At 42.3% G+C, this 21,653-nt stretch overlaps 2 protein-coding genes across 2 annotated transcripts; one reads left to right on the forward strand and one right to left on the reverse strand.

The window, feature by feature from the left end:
• Positions 1 to 358: 358 nt before the first annotated feature.
• LOC119744849 lies at positions 359 to 3,481 on the reverse strand. The gene has a single exon (XM_038221024.1). It carries the CDS (start codon positions 3,452 to 3,454, stop codon positions 1,100 to 1,102), a length of 2,355 nt encoding a protein of 784 aa, XP_038076952.1. The 5' UTR covers positions 3,455 to 3,481; the 3' UTR covers positions 359 to 1,099.
• A 2,212-nt stretch (positions 3,482 to 5,693) lies between these two features.
• On the forward strand, positions 5,694 to 20,967 carry LOC119746236 (tRNA (adenine(58)-N(1))-methyltransferase non-catalytic subunit TRM6-like). The gene is made up of 11 exons (XM_038223063.1): positions 5,694 to 5,872; positions 7,631 to 7,764; positions 9,876 to 9,976; positions 11,863 to 11,954; positions 12,604 to 12,687; positions 13,626 to 13,750; positions 15,033 to 15,496; positions 18,644 to 18,729; positions 19,404 to 19,506; positions 19,996 to 20,082; positions 20,813 to 20,967. The coding sequence occupies exons 1-11, from the start codon at positions 5,784 to 5,786 to the stop codon at positions 20,900 to 20,902; spliced, it is 1,455 nt and encodes a 484-aa protein (XP_038078991.1). The 5' UTR covers positions 5,694 to 5,783; the 3' UTR covers positions 20,903 to 20,967.
• Positions 20,968 to 21,653: the final 686 nt, after the last annotated feature.

Consider the following 21,653-nt stretch of genomic DNA (forward strand, 5'->3'; position numbering starts at 1 on the left):
TAAAATCCGTCTACATGTATTGGGTTTGCTGGATTTTAATGGCTACGGGATCAACCCATAAAGAGTCCACGCCACTGTCATTTGTTAATACGGGACTTAATCGTGACGTCTGAATTTTGATTTGATTTGATTTATGGCATATTCACGAAGGTTCCCCAGAAGAAAAATGTTATAAAGGTGATTGTTCAAAAAAGGTTTAAACTGTAGAATATCAAACAGTTTCATTTTAAAGCCGTCATAAACGTCGTGATTCAATCAACTGAAATCTCTTTGGGTGTTGTTTGGGGAAACTTTTGGTGACGTTTCATCAAGGATATGCATCGGGAGATATAAAAAAAACTTGCCAAAGTTACAAACACTGTTGATCGTCCTCTCCGCATATATTTAAAATTGAACTTCGGATATTTTTTAAATAGATAAAACATTTCTGTAGTAAAATTTGTACATTTCAAACAAACAAAAAACAAACTAAATATAACACAATTTCTGTTGTCAAAAATGACAACTCGTCCGGGGAGGGGCAACAGACAAGACTAAACAAAAAAGGACATTTACATTACATATTAAAAACAAACATCCAATCTCCATCATTATCCCGTAAAACGGCGTGATTTTACACGTCCAGAAATGGAAATTTCAGTCCAAATTAAGTGTTATATTCATAATTGTTGCCCTTTTAAAAGTAATGTTAACCTCATTACAAATTCAGGATAATGTACGATTCGTAAATTTTAATCAAATATCTTAAATTTGTTAATAAAAATCGTGGGATCCGCATTCAATCTCATACCCGACCTTTTGTCTCCGTGTCAAAGGATGCATGTTTAGTTGAAAATAATAAATCAACAAGTTTAAAATAAAAAGTCGAAGACGATTTCTGTACTAATTCAGTCATATTTCAATTTTGAAATGACATGCCTGAATGACGTATGCTTTTGCTTTGGAAGTGTTTTGTGAATTTCTTTCCTTAATTTCAATAATTCTTGTTTACATTATTATTAATAAATGACCAGAATTAGTCCTTCGTCTGATAACAATCCAACGTGCAAATTGGGAAACATGGACTGTGGCCTGATGAGAGAGGTTGAAATTTTGCAACTCAAAGTTGTCCTGGAATTAGCTTGCGTCCCACACTAAGTTCGGCTTCGCCGAGTCCTACCCGCTGTCCGTTCTCCATCACCAGCAGTTCCTCGGGAGAAATCTGGAGAATGTCGGCAATCGTGGTGAGCAGACTGCATCGTTTATGCCGCACCAGAGTGGTGGCATCTTGAGAGAGCAAGAGGCAGGCACGGCAAGGCCTACCTTGCGAGTCTCGCCGGAATCTCACCCTGGCCACGTCCATGTAGAGCAGATTGTAGACGTGGGACTGGAGAGACATGACCCAGTTGATGTGGAGTCCCTCCGTGGTGGTGAAGAACGACCTGAAGACGCAGATGAGCAGGTGCGTCTTCAGCTCACACAGGTGGGTCATGGGAGGCACTTGGATGTACAGCTTCACGTAGACATTGGGGACATACCTGGAGGCAACACTGATGTACGCATCCGCTTCGTAGTCGTTCCTGGGAGGAGTCCACCTCGGTGGAAGTTTGACATGAATGTAATTATCAGGCCATTCGAATGGTTCGTCAACACAGTCATCATCTGTGGAATGTGTCTCCCGCTTCCCCCTTCGCTGTTTTCCAGTTCGTTTATGGCAAGTTTTGTCATCACTATCAAGATCATCTTTGGAGCCTGTGAGGAACCCGAGTATTTTCGGTCCGTGTTTGTGATTCGGCGACCGAACAGCGAAGCTCACTTTCTTCTTCTTGTTCCTAATGATCTTTGGTATTCTTTTGATGCTACTCGTCCTTCGTTTCATAGTGCTTTTGGGTACATCACTCTCGTGTTTTTCCAAGCAGTTCCCGTTGATATTTCCGTTGGGGATTCTGCTGCAGGTCGAGTACTCACTAGACAGGGGTTGGTTGATAAAGCTGCTTGACTCGGCTTCCTCCGTGCATCCATCCTCCACAGAATGGTTGGAGAACCTTGTGCATGCACAGTTGCCGTGATCTAACTCCTGGATCAAAACTGCTTCGATGATTTCTTCCTCGTCCTCTTCCTCGCTGTCCGACTCAATTACCACCAAGCTGTCCGAAGAGGTGTTGCTTACACGGTTTTCCATTTCGTCACCGGTTTCACTACCGCGTTGATGCGAGCTTGGCCCTGGGGGAACTGTTATGGGCACGCTGGTGCAAGAGTATTCCGTCCCGTCAGAAGTGTAGTGGAAAAACGTCACTTCACCGTGCGGGCTTTCTTCTACCAGTTCCGGGTGGGTTTCTGGATTGTCGGTCGGACTAGGAGAGACATCGATGGGAGAGAACGAACTCATGTCCTGTAGCTCAACGTGGTCAGACGGCTGCGGCTGTTTCAGACCCACCAGGACATATTTCAACAGTTTTTGCCAGCGAGCCAGCCTACCGCCCGCCATGTCATGGTTCTGACCCTTGTTGTGAGTGCCACCATTACCGCTTGTCTGATCGGCTGCACTAGCGCCGCCACCGTACGGAGACGCTCGTTTCTTTGAAGCGGAAAGGCTGGCAGTTTTGGCATTCTTTCCCTTGTTCAGTGGTATCCCTTTGGTTTTGGAACCTGATACAGGTGCAGCGTAATCCTCATTATTCGGGATGACAATGGGCCGTTCTGCTGCCGCTTGAGTAACCCCCGGGCATGTCGGTTCATTCTCCTCTGAATACTGTCGCCAAATCGATGCCATGACACTGGGGACAAACAAAGCGGCAGAGGTACCGGGTGTTTTTTTGAACCGGGGCTGCAGGATCGTTGGGAAGCCGCTGTCAGTTGAAGGTTGGAAAACATCTAGAAGGACACTCTTTAAATGCCCAGACCATTGATCGGATGTCCTCACGGAGGGAAACCCCAAGTCAAAACTGTCTATCCAGCCAGATGAGCCGATAGCAGTGCTGGAGCCAGGACCGCAACTGGCATTATTAATGTAGTAATAAGATTGGGGCCTCTGTAGCTCAGGAATCAGATCTAGAACGGAGGGATTCGCGCCGTATGAGAACCCCGGAGAATCGTGTCTCTCTGCAATCGGTTGGTTGTCATCGATGATGGCTTCTAAGATGGGATGGTTTCCCTCCAAGTGAGGGTGATGACTCGCCTCGACCGCGTCGATGTCCGGGGCAGATGCTCCCCAGCTCCCTGCCGCCACAAAGCCCGCACACTCGGGCGAATCGTGGGTTGTATTCCCGCTGGTCGTGTCTTGTTCCACAAGTTCAGGAAGGTGACTGTGGACCGCGGGTATCGGGTCAACAGGCAGGTGGGGCAGGTTGGGGTGGTACAGTGTCGCCACGGAGCCCAGCCGGGAGGGCCCAACGAGATGTCGCCTGCTGTCGCTGATTTTGTAAATGACCCGTTTATCTCTAGTGACACCTTTAGGACGGTCACTTGAAGCCATGCGTTGACGATGACAATTTCATTCTGTTCATGACAATGAATGATAAATACCGATTACGGCAAAGAAACCAAGTGTACAAAAACATTTCTTTCTTATAACTATTATAGTTGCGGACTCACAAAATATTCCCTATTTTATGAGACAGTGCATTTTCACCAAAGCCCCTCCCTCCCTCCCAAAGAAAAAAAAAAGGGGGACAACATGATTGTCAAATTCTTTTGACGTTTTATTGCGGCCAAATCTCAGCTGCCTGCTATGTGTACTTTTTGTGCACTGTATACATGAAACCGTGCCTGACAAAAATCGCAATGAAAGACCAATTTGCCCCCGAATCAGGCATTATAGTTTCCATGTGTAATGTATTATTTGATTATCATTATTTTCTTGGCCAAATGACTTCGATTGTGACAGTTATTTGCTTCTTGGAACATCCTGGGAGGTGTGCGTATCCACTTGTTCGGCCATTTTTGGGAGTTTTGTGTTCGGAAAATATAGTTTGGAGAAGTGAGTCCCTTTGTAACTCGAATAGTATTGGAAAGCACGAGAGGAGGGAGGGGAGCGGAGCGGACAGAACACCCATGAAAATGTTGGCGTTTCAGGGTCTTCGGTCTACAGTGAAACTTTTGAACTTTTGAGGGGTTGGGATGGGGACGGGGGATGTCCACTTAAGTTAACTCCAAGAACAAACGTGGATCTTTAGGAACGTGGAAGGGGTACAAGTTTGGACTTAATTGAACTAATTAATGAAGTTGCGCTACCGCCTCGTCGCTTTACTTTGCGTATAGAGGCAGCCGCAGAAAAGGGAGTGGGTCGTGTCATTGTTGTGTTGCCTGCATTGTACATGTGCTGTGGGGCGGGAATTTGGGCTTTAATAAAAGTTCAAGGAAAGTTCAAGGCTTAATAAATATAATAGACGCACCAGGCACGCGATTTTGTGCCCGTAGGCTGGTGAATCTGTACCATGAATAACGCAGAAGATTTATTGGGAAAATCATCAGGGGCGGATCCAGGCATTTTTGCAGGTGGGGTGGGGGGGGGGGGGTTCATCAGCAAACTGAAATGTAAACAGGTGTTTTTTTGTCCGGACACTTGGCTCCGTAAAATCAATCATGAGGTGTGTGTGGGGGGGGGGGGGGGGGGGGGGAGGGGCCGGAGGGGCCCGCCTCGGGGCCAGAGGGGGGGGGGGGGGGGGGGCTCGTACCATACTTTCAATGTTAAAATCCGACGATTCTGAACACTATATTACAGGAGAGTGTACAAATACACCCTAACCAGGCAGGATCTGTCCGTATTTTGGGCACAGGCGTATAGTACCAGTATAATTTTTTGGGGGGTGTCAGAGCAGGAGGGGGGGGGGGGGTGTTACCATTATTTTTTATGAATTTCTATGGAAAGAAATTATAAACATTTTGACAGAGCTGGGGGGGGGGGTTACCCCCAACCCCCCGGATCCGCGCCTGATGAACAATGAGTCAACACCATTTTGAAACAATGTAGGCTACACTGCCTGAGTATTTCAAAGAATCGATGTCGTCAAGCTTCCATAGCTTATACTGGACAAATGACTGGATAGTGAAATGAACTATGGATCGAAAGATAGGATCCCTGATGAATCGAATGATCAGTTATAAACTTATTTCTTCGGCCACTGTTCTCCAAATTTATCATTTGATATTTTTCATTTAAGGGAAAGGCTCAAAGAACCTGCAATTCGCCCGCCTAGAAAAAAAGAGAGAGATTGTGCATGCAGTGTATATAGGGCCCATCTATTAGATTCAAGGGTGTTTTTATTATTCCAAAATGATTTTTTTTTTTCAATCTAAAGCAGACTTCTCTTTATATTTCTAATGACATCATTTTTGGGGGTAAATTTGAACGGTTTTTGCGGTACTCAATGCGATATTCTTACGCCCAGCACGTCCCCTCCTCCGTGGCCCCGCCACTCCCATCGAGATCACTAAAAAAAACACGTCAGTTCACGAAAATTCTTTGGAAACCTCACAAAATGATTCCTTTCAGCATCATCAAATAAAATATGTAAAAAATAAAGTTCATGCTTGTACTTCATTAATTTTTTTCCTACAGTTTCTTACCTGAATTGAAGAGGACGAAGTACAAATACAGTCATTTTATTGGTTGAAAGTTTGACGGTCTGAGGCGGTCATCATCGTGCATTGTGTGCGCCCATTATGTTTGGAAAAGAATCTCACCGCGCTTGTCATTACTGGAGAAGAGAACTAAGTTGGCTGTTCAAACAAATTTGCCTGCGTACCACGTGTGTGAGTGGAATCTGGATTTTCAAGAGAAATTACTGGAAAATATAGCTGAAATGGCGTCCACTGATGTGATCAAACAAGGTCAAAATGTGATTTTGAAAAAGGGGAAGAGTTTAAGATTGTATCAGGTGTGGAGGAAAAGGTAGGAAGCGTTTAACTTTTCCGATGTTTATGTTTGTTAGCGTTCATTATTCAGAAATTCCCTTCACCAGTTGTGATATTACACATGTATCATTGTCACGCCCCAACTATCGCATCGGTCCCAACTATAGTTAGGACTGTCCCAACTATAGTGCGGCAGTTGGGTCGGCCCAACTATAGTTAGGACTGGAGTTGCGCCGGATGCTTCATGCTTGATAGATCTTGTTGGATTAAATGTTCCGCGGCGCTGGCACCGTGTATTCGTCGTGCATGCATGCCGCAAGGCTGGCCGGTCACGTGGCACTGCCTAGTTGGATGAGTTGTCCAGCTGCTGGGTTTTATTATCCAGCAACATTTTGCAAAATTCAAAGATTGCCATGGCCGGCCAACTATAGATGGGCCCCACCCGTACCCATAGCTAATGTCAAAGGTCCCAAGTCGGACATGTAAGCAGAGCTGTAGGGAATGTTTTATAATCGTACATCAATGTAAACTATAGTTGGGACTGCCAAATAAAAATATTGCGGTGGCCCAACTACAGATGGTCCCCACCCATAGATCATTTCATTGGTCCCCAGTAAAGTCAGATGTGTATTAGAGTTGTAGGGAATGTTTTATAATCGTACAACAATGTACACTATAGTTGGGACCGCAAAATAAAAAGATTGGGGTGGCCCAACTATAGATTCGCCCCATCAATAGCTAATTTCAGTGGTCCCCAGTAAAGTCAGACGTGTATCAGAGCTGTAGGGAACGTTTTATGGTTGTACATCAATGTAAACTATAGTTGGGACACCGCAAAATAAAAAGATCGGAGTGGCCCAACTATAGATGGGCCAGCCCAACAATGGAACTTACAGTTGGGACCGTCCCAACTATATTTGGGACAGGCCCAACTATAGTTGGGCCAGCCCAACTGTGGAACTACAGTTGGGACAGGCCCAACTATAGTTGGGACAGGCCCAACTATAGTTGGGACCGATGCGATAGTTGGGGCGTGACAGCATCAATGGTAAAAAGTATATTTTTAACACCCCTCTGTTTCATTACTTCTAAAACAGTTTTTATAGCACCATCAGAATCATCTTGTGCAACCTCAAGCAATCCCCCTTTCCACTAGTTTCAAGATTTTCAGCAGTATTTTGACAAAAACAATTGTCAATGACTGTCAATGACTTAATTAACATGATTAATAAATCAAGTTTCTTTGGAAGTGTATATTTGGAGTAATTGCAGAATACCCAGCCGCTCGAAGATCACCCCTTAACATGCAATGGATACGTTGATGAAGGCGCCATTGTTTATGATGTTCCATCTTCTTTTTGATTAAATGAAAAATTGCAGAATGCAGATTCGGTTACCACGCCCCCCATAGACTTATGTGCATTCATTGTTTATCTCCCGATAACTAAATCATTGATCTGATATGCACACATGCGTAGTTGAAGTTTTGAAAAGGCTTTTTTGGTGACAAGTGGTTCCGATGTAGGAGTGAATGTGATACCTCCACTCATCACAATTGCTTTAATTTAATTAAAGGCCCTTTATCACGGTAAAAAAAAGGGATTTTATTTTATTTATCCCATTGATATTACAGTCGAGTCTCGTTAATACAAACTCGTTCGAACCTAGACAAATTGTTTGTTATATCACATAAATGCACAGTCGGGACTAAGGCTTTATGTTTGTTATAACCAGAATTTTGTATTAACAGAGTTTGTACTTACGAGATTCAACTGTATATATTTTGTATTTATAGGAGAGTACATTTGGACAAGAAGCATTTCTTCCTGGATGAAGCTATCGGCAAACCATATGGGACAACATGGGATGTACACGGCCAAAATGTTTGTCTGGTCACACCAGATGAGGAGAGGGATGAAGATGTCAGAGGTCAAGGGTTATTCCATTTCATTGTCAGGATGCATTCAATTTACGTCAATGGGTAGACCCTAACCCCCATCAGCTAACCCCCATCTGCTAAATGCAACAGAATGCAACATAGCCAAAATTAGCCCCATAAATGTGGCCAGTTTACTGGAATACCTCCGTAAATAAAGGCCACACTTCCACCATGTACAAAAACATGTTGAACTTTGTCAAATTTTGATTTTCACATTTAGGCTTAGTTTGTAGTTTGTAGAAGTATACTCACCCTCTTTATAGGATAATCAGAAAGTGCTGTCTTTTTCAGATGTCTAATTTTCGTGAAATTTCATGTTGAAATTTTGATACGCAAACGTGTGCAAACGAATCTGGAAATTTTACGAAAAACAGACATCTGAAAAAGGCAGCAGTTTCTGATTAGCCTTTAAAGAGGGTGAGTATGCTTCTACATGTGTACAGCAACAATAAACTACAAACTAAGCCTATATGTGAAAATCAAAATTTGACAAAGTTCGACATGTTTGTATACATGGTGGAAGTGTGGCCTTTATTTACGGAGGTAGTCCAGTAAATTGGCCACATTTATGGGGCTAAGCCAAAATGAGAACCCTGCTAAATGCAACAAACTGCAACAAACTGCAACAGTGGGTTCTGTTGTATTAGGCTTGGCACGATGCAGTTAACCTGCTAAATGCACAAAAACTGCAACAGTGGATTATGTTGTAAAACATTGGCAGTATGCAGTTACCCTGCTGAATGCAACATACTGCAACAGTGGGTTCTGTTGTATCAGCCGTGGCACTACATACAGTTACCCTGTTAAATTCAAAAACTGCAACAGTATTGGATTATGTTGTAAAACATTGGCACTATGTAGTTACCCTGCTAAATGCAACAATACTGCAACAGTAGATTATGTTGTATCAGCATTAGCACTATACAGTTACCGGGCTAAATGCAACAAACTTCAGGTGATTCTGTTGTTTGCGCAGCGAACCAAGAATAAACCAGCCTTGGCACCAAGCAGTTACCCTGCTAAATGCAACAAACTGCAACAGTGGATTCTGTTGTATCAGCCTTAGATCTATGCACCTACCCTGCTAAGTGCAACAAACTACAGTGGATTATGTTGCATGACTCAGTGAACCAAGTATAAACCAGCCTTGGCACTGTGCATTTACCCTGCTAAATGCAACAGAATGCAACAAGTTTGTATCGTTGTTGCTTTCTGTTGCATTTAGCATGGTTCGGGTTGTGTCTCAAATACTGCACTTCATCTGTATTGTGAGCCACTCAGTGATGCATGCTAAATATCCTGAAAAGGTTGTGTTCCCTGAGTTTGAAATTTAGACTGTTTTTCCACGTGATATTCACTATGGAAGCTTCCTACCTGGTTAAAAAAAAGCAGGGGAGAAAATTCAAATTTCCTACCTCTAGACATTTTAAGTTATCCTGTAATTTTGATGGAAAATTATGAGAAACTTTGTCCGAGATGGATTTTTACAAGATAACTAGAAATGTCACTGCTTAAAGGTGTAGTGCTCTTTTTTTGGGTGGCAAAATCATAATTTTCAGGATTTGTCCCAAAATCCCCAGAAATTATGGTGCCACTATAAATGCGCTGCGTTCTTTCATGCAAGAACTATCCAAAAAGTTCCCCCAACCAAACTTTTCAGATGCAGCCTCAGTTTGTCAGTGATTAGATAAGGACAGGTCAATCGGAGGACGGTATTGGGATTCTTCAGGTCCAGCAAAAAATCCTAGAGGGTCACTTGAGGAAAATCTGAAAATCTGAATAATTGACCCAGTTATGAGGTTCAGTGCTGTAACAGAATGCATCTATTGTAGAATAGTACATGTATTAACTCTCACACGCAAACATACATAAATTCTTTGCCAAGTTGTCCTTGCCCTCAAAATCAATCAAGTTATTGTTTTCAACAGTTAAGAACTCCCAGGCTACAGTAGGATTGACTGGCTGTGACTGTTTATATAACTTGATACAGCTTTGCTTTGACTGTAGGTGATTGATAAGCCAGCTGTGCCTACCACTTGCCTGCTTTTGTCTATAGACTGAGTTTGACTTTATTTTGATTTCTGTGTGTTTTCTTTTCCAGAGGGTGGGACTGACAACCGTGGAATAAATGACGATACGCGCTCACAGAAACTCAGTGATGAGGACATCAAGGCGCTCAAGAGCAAAGGCCAGCACGGAGCGGTAAGAGAGTATTCTAGTTATGTAACCAATGGTGTATGACTTATTTTAGAAACAGAAACCCATTTCAGAGTCCCCTGATCCAAAATGTATTTAGCTTGACTCAAGCTGACCCGAAAAGAATTGGTTTTAGACAGGGTAACTTCCTGCGCTTCCCCCCCCCCCTCCCACCCCCTGGGCTGGCAAATTCAACAAAGCTATCCAAGCAGTCAAAATCAATCAAGTGACTTTTTTAACAGTTGAGTGCTCCCTGCCTTCATATTAAAGCAAGATTGACTGGCTGTAACTGTTTATGTAACTGAATACACAAGATTGATAAGCCAGCTGAACCTGCCAGTTGCCTGCTCTTGTCTGTTGATAGAACTTGACAAGTCAGAGTGCCTACAAAAAATATTACCTAACTGTATGTGACTAGCCCGTGAACAGGAGCATCGCCATGGGGGTGTGACCCCCCCCCCCAGAACCTGTGATCTTGCAAGGCAGTGTTGTAGAACGTGCCACTTGTTACAAATATATATGGGGGGGGGGGTCGTAATTGACGATGGAATTGATTTGGTGTGAACATGTGGATTTCATCGTTAAATAAAATAAATTCTTGCATGTCTGTTTCATGAAACTAAATTTGTTTCATGTTGATCATAGAATGTTGGCAACATTTATGACGCTGCGTTTGCTAGTGTTTGGGGCTACTGTCTGATTTATTGGGGTGGAAATGTTGGAGAATGTGACAAAGAGTGCATAGACAGAATTGTAATACAAGCAGGAAGGATGCTTGGGAAGTCGCGGCCGTTAGTGGACACAGCATATGAGGATCTGGTGATCGGCAAGCTCACTATGCTACTGAATGACAAAAATCACCCCATTCATGACAGGCTTACTGAACACCTGATCCCAAGGTCTGGTCGTATGCGGGTGCCATATGCTGTGACACACCGACACCCATCCTCCTTCATTCCTCATGCAATAAAAATCACAGTTAATGTTCCAACATTAATATTAAATTAAACAGACCAGACACCAAGTATTATTTATAATATGCTTATCATTTAATTTAATTTCAGTTTACATTAATTTTAATTATAGCTTAAGGAAATTTTAATCATTTTAAATTGTTCATGTAATTGTACATGTTTTCGTTTTTATAATATGGCAGTGTTTTTACTGCATGCAAGCTTTTTAATTTACCCTTGTGGAATAAAATAAAGATTACTTGACTTGAAGGCTTTTAAAGATACATGTTTACATTTGGAATTGCATGTAGATTAGGTGTGTGTTTCAAAACCTCTCTAATTCACAAAATTCAATCCATGCCTTGTGTCGGTTTTTATTGAAGCTTTGCCTGTTGCAAATAACTGATAACTTCATATTGTTTTTAGTTTAGAGATATACCTTATGAATGAAAAGTAATATGAGTATGGAATACATTTTTTTTTAAATATCCCCAAAATTTATCATGATATATATTATGTTTGACGAACCAATATGTTTTCTAAGATTTAGATTCTAAATCAGTTTAATAACAATACAACATTTCTTGTTTTGAATCTCTTGGAGAAAACTTTATTTATAGACTTTTTTTAAACTTCAAAAATATTTCTAACTAGCAGTTTTTTTCTGAACCACACCTCTTTACAGAAGAGGTTAATTCCATGCAAACCTGCAAACTACCACTTTTAGGACATTTCAATGATATCCAAAAAACCTGAATTTAATTTTAATAACATTAACCTCACCGTGACCAGTTACTTTTCTTGAGCAGACCTTGTTGCTTGATTTGACCCGAGCATGTCACTGACTGGATTTGAATCAAATTATTGCCTTGAAATGACTGGATGCTACTTGATTAACAAATGTCTGACTTGCTGCAACAACTCTGTTATTACCTCCAGGCAATTGTGGAACAGCTTGTTGAGAACAGCACCAGTTTCAAGGAGAAGACGGTTTACTCTCAAGCAAAGTATCTCAAGAAGAAACGAGACAAGTGAGTACCATAAATACAGAGGGAAAAAGAAGAAAGCGAGCAAGGTCAGATCCAAAAAATATCATGTGAAGCTGTATGGGCTCCGTGCACAAGTACCCCCTCAACGGTAAGAAAGGGAGAGTTGGGGGAGACGACTGGGAGAGATATTGGAATGCATTGCCGACAACGCCTGATGCTCACATAAGATGCTTTGTGAACATTCAGAATAAGATAATTTGTGCGTACTGGGTTCTAAAAAGGCTGCTGGTCATTTGTTGTGTTCTTGGGCAAGCCAATTCACCCCCACCCAGGAGTATAATTGGGCACCGGCTTTAGCTGGGAGTAACCTGCGATGGACTAGCATCCCATCCATGGGGAGTAGAAATGTTCTCAGTCGTTTCATGCTTCTGAAACCGGAGATAAGTGTCGGCCTGATGGGCCATATGGGCTCAGGACAGACTTTACTTTTTTACTAGGGTTCTTAAAAAACACCCTCTCTTAGCTGGGTGATAACCTGCAATGGACTGGCATCCCATCAAGGGGGATGTGAAATGTTTTCGGTCATTTTTTGCCACTGAAAAGAGATAAATACCAGCCTGATGGGTCATATTGGCTCGTATGCAGACTTACTTAACATTTGATGGTGACCGTATCCTATTTTCTTTTTCAGGCATCTCATGAGGTTCCAGATTCTCAGGCCTAATACCATTCTGCTGTGTGAGATGTACTTGATGAGAGCTCCGTCCAAAAACATGTGAGTAAATGAAAATACAACTTTGCCTACCAGCGCCGTCAATGTACGCCCTCCTTTGGGCCTGAAGTAGGGTTCAGTGAGTGCAGTGATGATAAACCACTTGGTGATAATAAACTGTGTATTGTGTTCCTAATTTGTAGATCACAGCAAAGTTATGTGTGTAATAGCTTTGTTTTAAGGACTCCAAATATGAATGAAAAACTCGAAATATGAATGGAAAACATAAAAGAACACTGTACTTTGTTTGAGACTTCCGTAAATAATTACTCTTGAGAAGAAATAATTTTTTTAAGAACTGGTTATAAATATATGAAAAAAAAATTTGAGGGTTTTCTCTAATTTTCTGAAGAAAATAAGCTTCCGCACTTTGGTAATTGGTGGTACTAATAGGAGTTTTTATTTCATTGAAGTATGGCTGTAGAAATGAAACTCTATCCTTTCTAGGAATTATCACAATCCTGTTCACCAGACTGTCACCATTTTAGAGAAATTGTGAAGGTTAGGGTTAAATTGAATATAATTAAGTTGAACAAAAAACTTGACTGGAGCAGGATTTGAACCTACAACCTCTGGATTGCCGTTCCGGTGCTCTACCAACTGAGTTATTCAGCCCTATGTTGGCGGTTCCCAATTTTTTCATTATCTTAGTTCAAGGGGCGTTAGTCAGAAGCCATAAATGTGGGTTTATAGTGCCAGTTGAACAGAAACATTGATATGGGGAAACTGCCAACATAGGGCTGGATAGCTCACTTGTTAGAGCACCAGAACAGCAATCTGATGTCACAGGTTCAAACCCCGCTCCAGTCAATTTCTTTGTTAACTTTAAAATTATTTTAATGCACCTAGTCAAGTTTCCCCTCTGTCGTTTAATCAAAATTAAAAAATAATGAATAATATCTGTGTGAAGGTGTCATGACTTTTTGTTTCTATCTTATCAGTCACCTGCGTATCGATACGCTGGCCCAGATTTTGACTGCCGCCAACATCCAGAGTGGTATCAACGTCATGATGATGGAGACGTGCCAAGGGTTACTGCTAGGGGCAATCATGGAGAGAATGGCAGGTAGGAACTTGGGCTCATGGAGCTGTAGTCTGAGTCGGGCTTCCCGTAGCCTGGGAAAAAAGCTAGAAAAGTCATGGAATGTTTTTGTTGATACAAGCATTTTGATTTTGAAAGACATTATTGCTTTGTTTTGTTGTTTTCTGTTAAACTCTTTTTTTACTGAACAAGTTTTAACGTTTTGATCTGCATTTTGATGAACTAGGTCATGGATTTTCGTAATTTGGTCATGGAAAAGTCATGGAAAAGTCATGGAAAAGTCATGGAATTTATTGTCCTAAAGTTGCAGGAACCCTGTGCAGTACATGTAGTAGTAATGTCTGTTTCAATCCAATACATGTATGGCTCATCGGGCCCGCATTTACCTCCAGTTTACGTGGCATGAAACAACAGGGAATATTTCTGTTCCCCCTGGATGGGATACCAGTCCCATCACAGGTTACTCCCCAGCTAATGCTGGTACCCATTTATACTCCTGGGTGGAGAGAGGCAAGTGGGTGAAGTGGCTTGCCCAAGGACACGTCATAGGAGCAGCAGCAGAATTTCGAACCCCTGACCCTCTGATCATGAGTCACAAACCCTAACCACTAGGCCATGCTCCCCTAGTTATAGAGCTGCTGAACAGAAAATAGTGCTTAGCAAAACATACCTGGTAAGCACAAATCTACCAAGACCCCATCAGCCAAAAGCAAAAGTTTGTGACAGATAAAACATTTGGCCAAGGAAAATGTTAATACCCTGCAAATGTGTGTAAGTAAGCAATTCCATAGACCCTGTAAAAGATAGATATCACGGACAAAACCCTTTTTTGGTCAATGAACTGCTAACGTAAGTGGGCTTAACCCTAACCAACCCCAACCCTTCAAAAATCCAACTGCATGTTTTGTTTGATTCTGTTGGAGTGAGTACTGCACCGGTAAACTGACTATGCTTTGGTCAGGCATACACCACCATTATCAGAGTCCAACAGTTTACCATATAGGTGTTGGAATTTGCAAGAGTCAGGAAGGATCCTTGTAAATCACTCAAGGGGGTTAGGGTTAAGGGCTGTCTTATTGTAATGTTAGGAAATTAGAAGAAATTCTTTGTTGGCATTTCTTGGAAATTCAGGCCAAGTTCATTATCGGGCCAAAAAATCCTTGTTGGATCGTTGAATTGAACTGAATCTTACTTTTGTTGTAGTCAATAACCTGACTGTACATTCACCTGGTATCAACTCCAAAGCCAGTACATGGTTTTGTAATCACTTATGATATGTACTCAGTCTGTTATGTTTTCATCCCAGGTAAAGGCACTGTTGTTCAGATCCACTCAGAGAGCGCACCAGTACGGCTGGCTGTCGAGGCTTATAATTTCCCTTCAAGTTACAAAGATACCTTGCATGCATTCCCATTGGACCAACTCGGTTTTCTCGAACCAAAGGAATCTGTCGAGAGTAACAATCCCGAACAAAGCACCAGCGAAGTCAGCGACAGGCTTCAGGCTTGCAAAACAGAGGAACCGCAGGCAACAAATGGGAAGAGTGTCGAATCGAAAGACTGCCCTCAATGTTCAGAAAGCGATGCGAAAGAAAGGAGCGTGGGCCACCGGACTCAGAAAGAAGAGGAAAGATCAAACGGCGAGGAGGAAAATGACTCCAATGTGGAGGACTGTGATGCCGCTGCAGATGATGCGGGCATGGTTGCCATGGAAGCAGACTGTCAGTCGGGAGAGGGAGGCACGCAGGGTCAGAAGAGGAAATTTCAAGTGGTGAGCAAGATATTAGTAGGGGTATAAAACTGCCGACAGAAGGAACTCATGCCAAACATTGCTTACAAAATGAAAAATATTGAAGTGGATCATTGTACGTGTGCATCATTGTCAGTGTAAGTTTTTTTTCTCAATCAAGAGGTTTCCAGAAACCACCAAGCATTAACCCTCCTATGGAAACATGCATTGTCTGCCTGCTTATTACTTGGGTCAATATTGGTCAAGACCCCCATTGGTTTGTACACAGTATGCCTGGAGGTGAGGAAGAAAATTTTGACCATTGGTGACCTCTTAAATACAGGGGTGTGAAATCTCAGCTTTAAAGCTGATTTCAGCTTTTTGGCGAGCTGCGAAGCAGATGCGAGCCTATGTAATACCAATTTCCGTCCGTCTGTCCGTTCTGACCAGACCACCCTTGTGGGGTGATGTTCCTTTCAGGACACATCACCCCACTTTTTTCACAATAGAAAAACATCACCCCAGAAGGGAATCTTTAGAAAAAGGGATAATGGGAACACAATGCTATCACCCCACAATTCCGTCTGGCTGGAATGTCCGTCCGTCCGTCCGGCCGTCCGTCCGTTCTGACCATACCACCCTTGTGGGGTGATGTTCCTTTCAGGACACATCACCCCACTTTTTTCACAATAGAAAAACATCACCCCAGAAGGGAATCTTTAGAAAAAGGGATAATGGGAACACAATGCTATCACCCCACAATTCCGTCTGGCTGGAACGTCCGTCCGGCCGTCCGCGTTCAGATAAAAATGTTGAAGTTTTGGGTTCTAGTTTATAACTTGGGGGAAAAAATTAAATGCAGTTGTCAGGTATCATCTCTAGGCCTATAACTTCAGTTAGGTTCATATCATTGCAGTAAATTTTATGATTTTATTGAGGAACTTTAATTCAAGGAAATGTTAAAGTTTTTAATTGTTACATGTACATGTTTACTGGTATAACATGTACATGTGTGTATACCGGTATAACATGTACATGTACACTATGCATTTTGGGGATGTGCATGAGCTTCTGGTTTGATCTTTTAGTTGATGGGGTTGGAGTAGGGATGGGGTAGGGGAGGGTGGGGTGGGGTGGGGTGGGGGATAGGGTTGGAGTTAGGGTTTGTGTGAGTAGGATGAGTAGGGGAGCTAGGATGGGTGGGGCGGGGCGGGTTGAGGTGGGGTGGGGTGGGGAGAGGGGTTGGAATACTGGGTTTGGGTGGGGTGGGGATTTGTAGGGGTGGGGTGGGAACAGGTAGGGAGAGACAGGTAGGGGGGGACAGGTAGGGAGAGGCTAGGCATGGATGTAGGGGTTGGGTTTGGAGGGGGTTGGGCAGGGGGCGAGATATAGGATCGGAGTAGGGGTTGGGTTGGGGATGTCTAGGGATGGGTGGTTGTAGGGGTTGGATAAGGGGAGGGGGCAGTATATAGGGATCAGAGTAGGGGTTGCATGGGGTCAGGTTGGGGATGTATGGGTGGGGGAATGGGGTGGGCGGGATATTGGAATTCGAGTAAGGGTTAGGGTGGGGATGTGTAGGGGTGGGTAAGGACAGATAGGGGAAGATAGGGTAGGTGGGTGTAGGGGGTTGGGGTAGGGGAGGGTACGGGTCAGGGGAGGGGGAAGGAGATGGGGATTGGAGTTTGGGTGGGGTTTGGATGTGTTGGTGATAGGGTGGGGATGATTAGGGGAGGATGGAACGGGTGTGGGTAGGGGGTTGGGTGGGGGAGGGGGAGGGGGCGGGTTGGGGATGGGGTAAGGTTTTGGGATGGGGTAAGGTTTGGGGGAGGTGGTGATGGTGCTGTGTCTACATGTACATGTATACCCATTCTTGTTCTGCATTTGTGGCGACTACACAAGAGTTTTCCCATGTTAATACAAGTATGGGGAGCAGAAGACACTGTTGGGGCTGCAAAAATCCACAACTGGGTCCTAATTACCCTAACAATGGAAAACTCCCCCATAATACAGTGACGGCTAACCTATATACACATGTATATATTAGGTAATCTGTTGACTTTTTATGTTGACATTTAAAAACTGACCCCTACACCTATGCACATCAACAAGAATCCTGATCCCCTTCCATCATGCCCATCCCCAACCCTACCTTCAGCCTCCCTTCCTGCCTTGGACAGCGAGCCATGGCGGCTTCGCCGTTCTAGTTTGTTTTGGATTTACGCTTTTTCCCCTCACTTGCTGTGAACAAAAGTATAGGAGATTTCCAAAGTTCAGCTTTTTTACACCTTTTTCAGCTGTTTGCAGCTATTTTTATCAGTGGTCACTCACACCCCTGTAAATAGGAGGGTTAAATGTTAGCGATATGTTGGTAAAGGGATAACATTTATAGGTAATATATACATGTATGCAACATTTGCTTTTGCTGCAATTTAATAAGGTTGGTATTTTATAGCAAATATTGTTGCACTGACCTGTTTAAAGTTTTGTGTTCATAGATGCTGGAAAAGCAGAAAAAAAATTTGGTGCTCTTGTAGTCTGGTTCCCCATTGGTTCCCTGACCCCACTTCTAACTCCCCATTCCATTAATACAAATTTTGAAAGAAGGTTTCATTGAAAAAAGGTTGTATTTAAATACCTTAAGCATTTCAGCTTTCAAGATGAAAGAAAACACACAAATACTTTTTAAAAGAGCTATTTCCATTGTGACAAATAACCCAGAGTAAGTGCAAGTAGCACATCTGACTTGACTGTCCTCTGTTTATGATGCACAGGTATAAATTCTTACTGTCGTGAAGTGGAATAAATATCTTTAAAATGCCAAGTTGTCAGGTTTTCCTGATACTGTAGCACTGAGTTTACATTAATAATATGTGGTTCTTATATAACGCTTTATACCAAAGGTAGGTTTCAAAGTGCTTTACAATTATTACCCCTGTTCAACAGGCAATGAGATCACTTTTCTGCAGCTGAGATCAGCGCAATCTGGTCTGTAATGAGGTATCCATTTATACTCCTGTATGGAGAGAGGCAGTTGTAGTAAAGTGTCTTGCCCAAGGACACAAGCACCATGTTCTTATAATCAGAAATCACCTGATTTAGATCTGAATAGATCTTAATTACCCAAAACAAAGGAGAGGGTGGAGATGAACTCTTCTTGACATTAATCCAAGTCTTCATTCTCTCCGACAGAATCCCGAGAAGGAAGCCAGGAAGCAAAGACGAAGGGAGAGTCTGTGTAGAGTCCGAGATCTCCTTCACAACACCAAGATGGATGTGTAAGTTTTGACAACGACATGGCCAGAGTTGCCCTAGAATGAGTCGGCAGAAAGGTTGGCTTTCTAAGGATGTTAAAAAAAATGACGTAAGCATCTTGATGCTGATGTTGTTATTCTACAACAGTGAATCATCGCTGTAAAATGTGCTAAATACAAACAATACACCGGTTGTGATCGTTGATGCTATGATGATGCCCGTCACAACACACAAGTTTTCATAATTGTATAAAACAAAAGTTTAATCGAGTTGGTAAATGTCTCTGTGATGCAATCAATTGTCATTATTCCAATCCTTCAAAATTAACAAATGAATCACATCATGAGGTTATCATGACATCACCCAAGTGTTTCAACATCTAGAAAAGTCATAAAGGATGAGGAATTTCAGAAGGCAATTTTTGTGTCTATGTTTTTTCCAATATAAAATGATTTCAAAGTTGAATGCACTTCTTTTCAGAACCTCACAGTCACAAAAGAGATTTGACTACATGGGTGATACCGCAAACCTTACACCTTTAGACTTTCCACCATGCAAACCTTGAAGTCTTGCCTTGACTGTACTTGTTGACCATTCCCTCATTAAACCGCAGCCAACATTCCCAACAAAGCTTCATCAGAGGTGCAGCTGAGTGATCTCCCATGGATGATCTTTTTTTGTGTGTTTTTAATCGTAGCTTAGTGATGGCATGCAGATTTCAACCTCTTCCGATCTTCACAGCGCTTTTCAAGTTCCTAGCACCATCCCGGCCATTTGTGGTCTACTGTCATTACATTGAGGTGAGTACCTGAAAAGGTCATATTTTTTGTTTTTGGCTATATTTTGTTGAATTCAATTTTACATTTTCATTCTCAGCACGAAAGCAAATGCGAATTTGTGACGTCATGGCAAGTTTTTACGCTGCAAATTCGCAGCAAATGTTTTGTGAAGGCTTGGAACCTTTATGAATCCTCCAAACTCTCCCACACTGGGGGAAACTAATGACACATTTCTTTGTACTCCAATTTTATAATTTCTAAAGTCGCGTGATCTTGATTCTTTGTGGTCAGTAATGGGCACTTTCAGATAGGCTCTGGTAAACTGGCAGATTGGTAAATTTGCTGATTTGCTGTTTTCTGGTCACTGCTAGGTTTGGAGCCAAGTTTGCTCAAATGATGCCAACAGGGTTATGTGTGTATTTTGCACTGACAACAGCAGTTCTAGATGATAAAAGTATCTTTCCATTTTGACTCATTCTAAATCATTCCAAATCAATTTGGTTTCGGCAGCCTTTGATGGAATGCAACGAATGGCTGAGAAACTGCAACAATGCTGTCAACATCAGAGTCACAGAGACGTGGCTGAGGGAGTATCAGGTGAGCAGAAGACCACTTTGCCGAGTTGTAATCGCAAGGTGATCACAAGTCATCACTTGTCATCACAAGTCAATCACATGTCAATCACAAGCTATCACAAGTCAATTGCAAGACAATCACAAGTCATCAGAAGTCAATCAAAACTCATCACAAATCCATCACACGAATCGTCACAAGTCATCACAAGAAATCACAAGTCATCACAAGTCATCACAAGTCATCACAAGCCATCTCTAGTCAATCACTAGCTGTCACAACCAATCGCACAAATCAAATCACGAGTCATCACAATCAGTCACAATATATCACAAGTCAGTCATAAGTCATCACAAGCCAATCACAAATTCATCATACGTCTGTCAGAAAGGCATTGTCTTTCCATTGTTCAAGCCATTTAGTTGTCACCTGACTTGTCATGTGATTTGTGGGTCCGACTTTGGCTGTTGTCAGGTGTATTTGATCAATCGGCTGCTGTAAGAAAAAATACCAACTTGCCACCTTGGGACTGTTGACATCCTTTTTTGACACAAATTTGTGTTCATTTTGCACTAGGCAACTAATCCTTTCTCTTAGTTGAAATTTTTCCAACACATTTTACAAGGCTTCTTAAATCTTAATGTATTTGTGTATAGGTGCCACATGTAAACAAACTTCCAAAATTCTTTGGCAACTCATGCATTGATAGTCAAACAATAGACGATAATCGAGTTTGGTTTTGTTTCGTTTCCAGGTACTTCCCGAAAGGACCCATCCCAACGTCAACATGAGCGGAACTGGTGGCTATTTACTGACGGGAACTACAGTTTCAAATGAAACCTAAACCCAGAAAAGGGACCGCATCCTTCGGGCTGATGCTGAATAAGACATATGCTGAGTAAATGTATTGGAAATGGCATTTAAGTCTCAAATGGCCTTTACTTTTGTCAAATTGCATTTACTTTTGTCTTCTGCAAATGTTTGTGTTAGGGCCTGTTAAAGGTTGAGAGGACTATTCGTAATTCGTAAATTTTTCATTTGAAGCAACAAAAGTGCTCAAAATCTAAAGACGGGAGCTGAACAACTAACCTGATGAAATTTTAGCCCAGTGAATGCTGTACATTCTGAGAAAACAGTATTCTAGGATCTCAATTTCAATTCAAAGTTGCTGAGTTATATTCTGAACTGCGCCCAAAATCAGCATCTGGGTACTTTCTCATTCAGCCGATTGCAGCTAAGCAATGTCATGCACTGAACTGACGAATAATAGCAACCACACACATGACGTGTCAAGGCTTGTGCGTACCCATTCTCAGATTCGCCCAATCGCAAACCAACTACTAACGGCAATTTCCAAATATGTGTCACTTGACACATCTTTGGAAATAACCTTCTTTTGTTGTTTTCTTTAAAATGACAGCATGCCAGAAGGGATAATTTCACAGGGAGTTTAGTGCCGTTACTACCATTAAATCAAGTATGCTTTTTAACAATATTTCAGTCAGTCACTTTTTGGATAGCTGCAAATGGTCCAATCTACCTTTAACACTGCACATGGTAACAGGAGTTTGCATGGGTTAAAAAATGATACTGTG

The sequence above is a fragment of the Patiria miniata genome, unplaced genomic scaffold, assembly GCF_015706575.1.
Source record: "Patiria miniata isolate m_02_andy unplaced genomic scaffold, ASM1570657v1 HiC_scaffold_7, whole genome shotgun sequence".
NCBI classification, from domain to species: domain Eukaryota; kingdom Metazoa; phylum Echinodermata; class Asteroidea; order Valvatida; family Asterinidae; genus Patiria; species Patiria miniata.

Bases quoted from the DNA above. Each gene is read 5' to 3' on its own strand.
- LOC119744849 (XM_038221024.1), bottom strand. From the start codon at position 3,454: ATGGCTTCAAGTGACCGTCCTAAAGGTGTCACTAGAGATAAACGGGTC.
- LOC119746236 (XM_038223063.1), top strand. From the start codon at position 5,784: ATGGCGTCCACTGATGTGATCAAACAAGGTCAAAATGTGATTTTGAAA. The intron at 7,765-9,875 runs GTCAAGGGTTAT...TTTCTTTTCCAG, and splicing joins GAGGGATGAAGATGTCAGAG to AGGGTGGGACTGACAACCGT. The intron at 20,083-20,812 runs GTGAGCAGAAGA...TTTCGTTTCCAG, and splicing joins CGTGGCTGAGGGAGTATCAG to GTACTTCCCGAAAGGACCCA.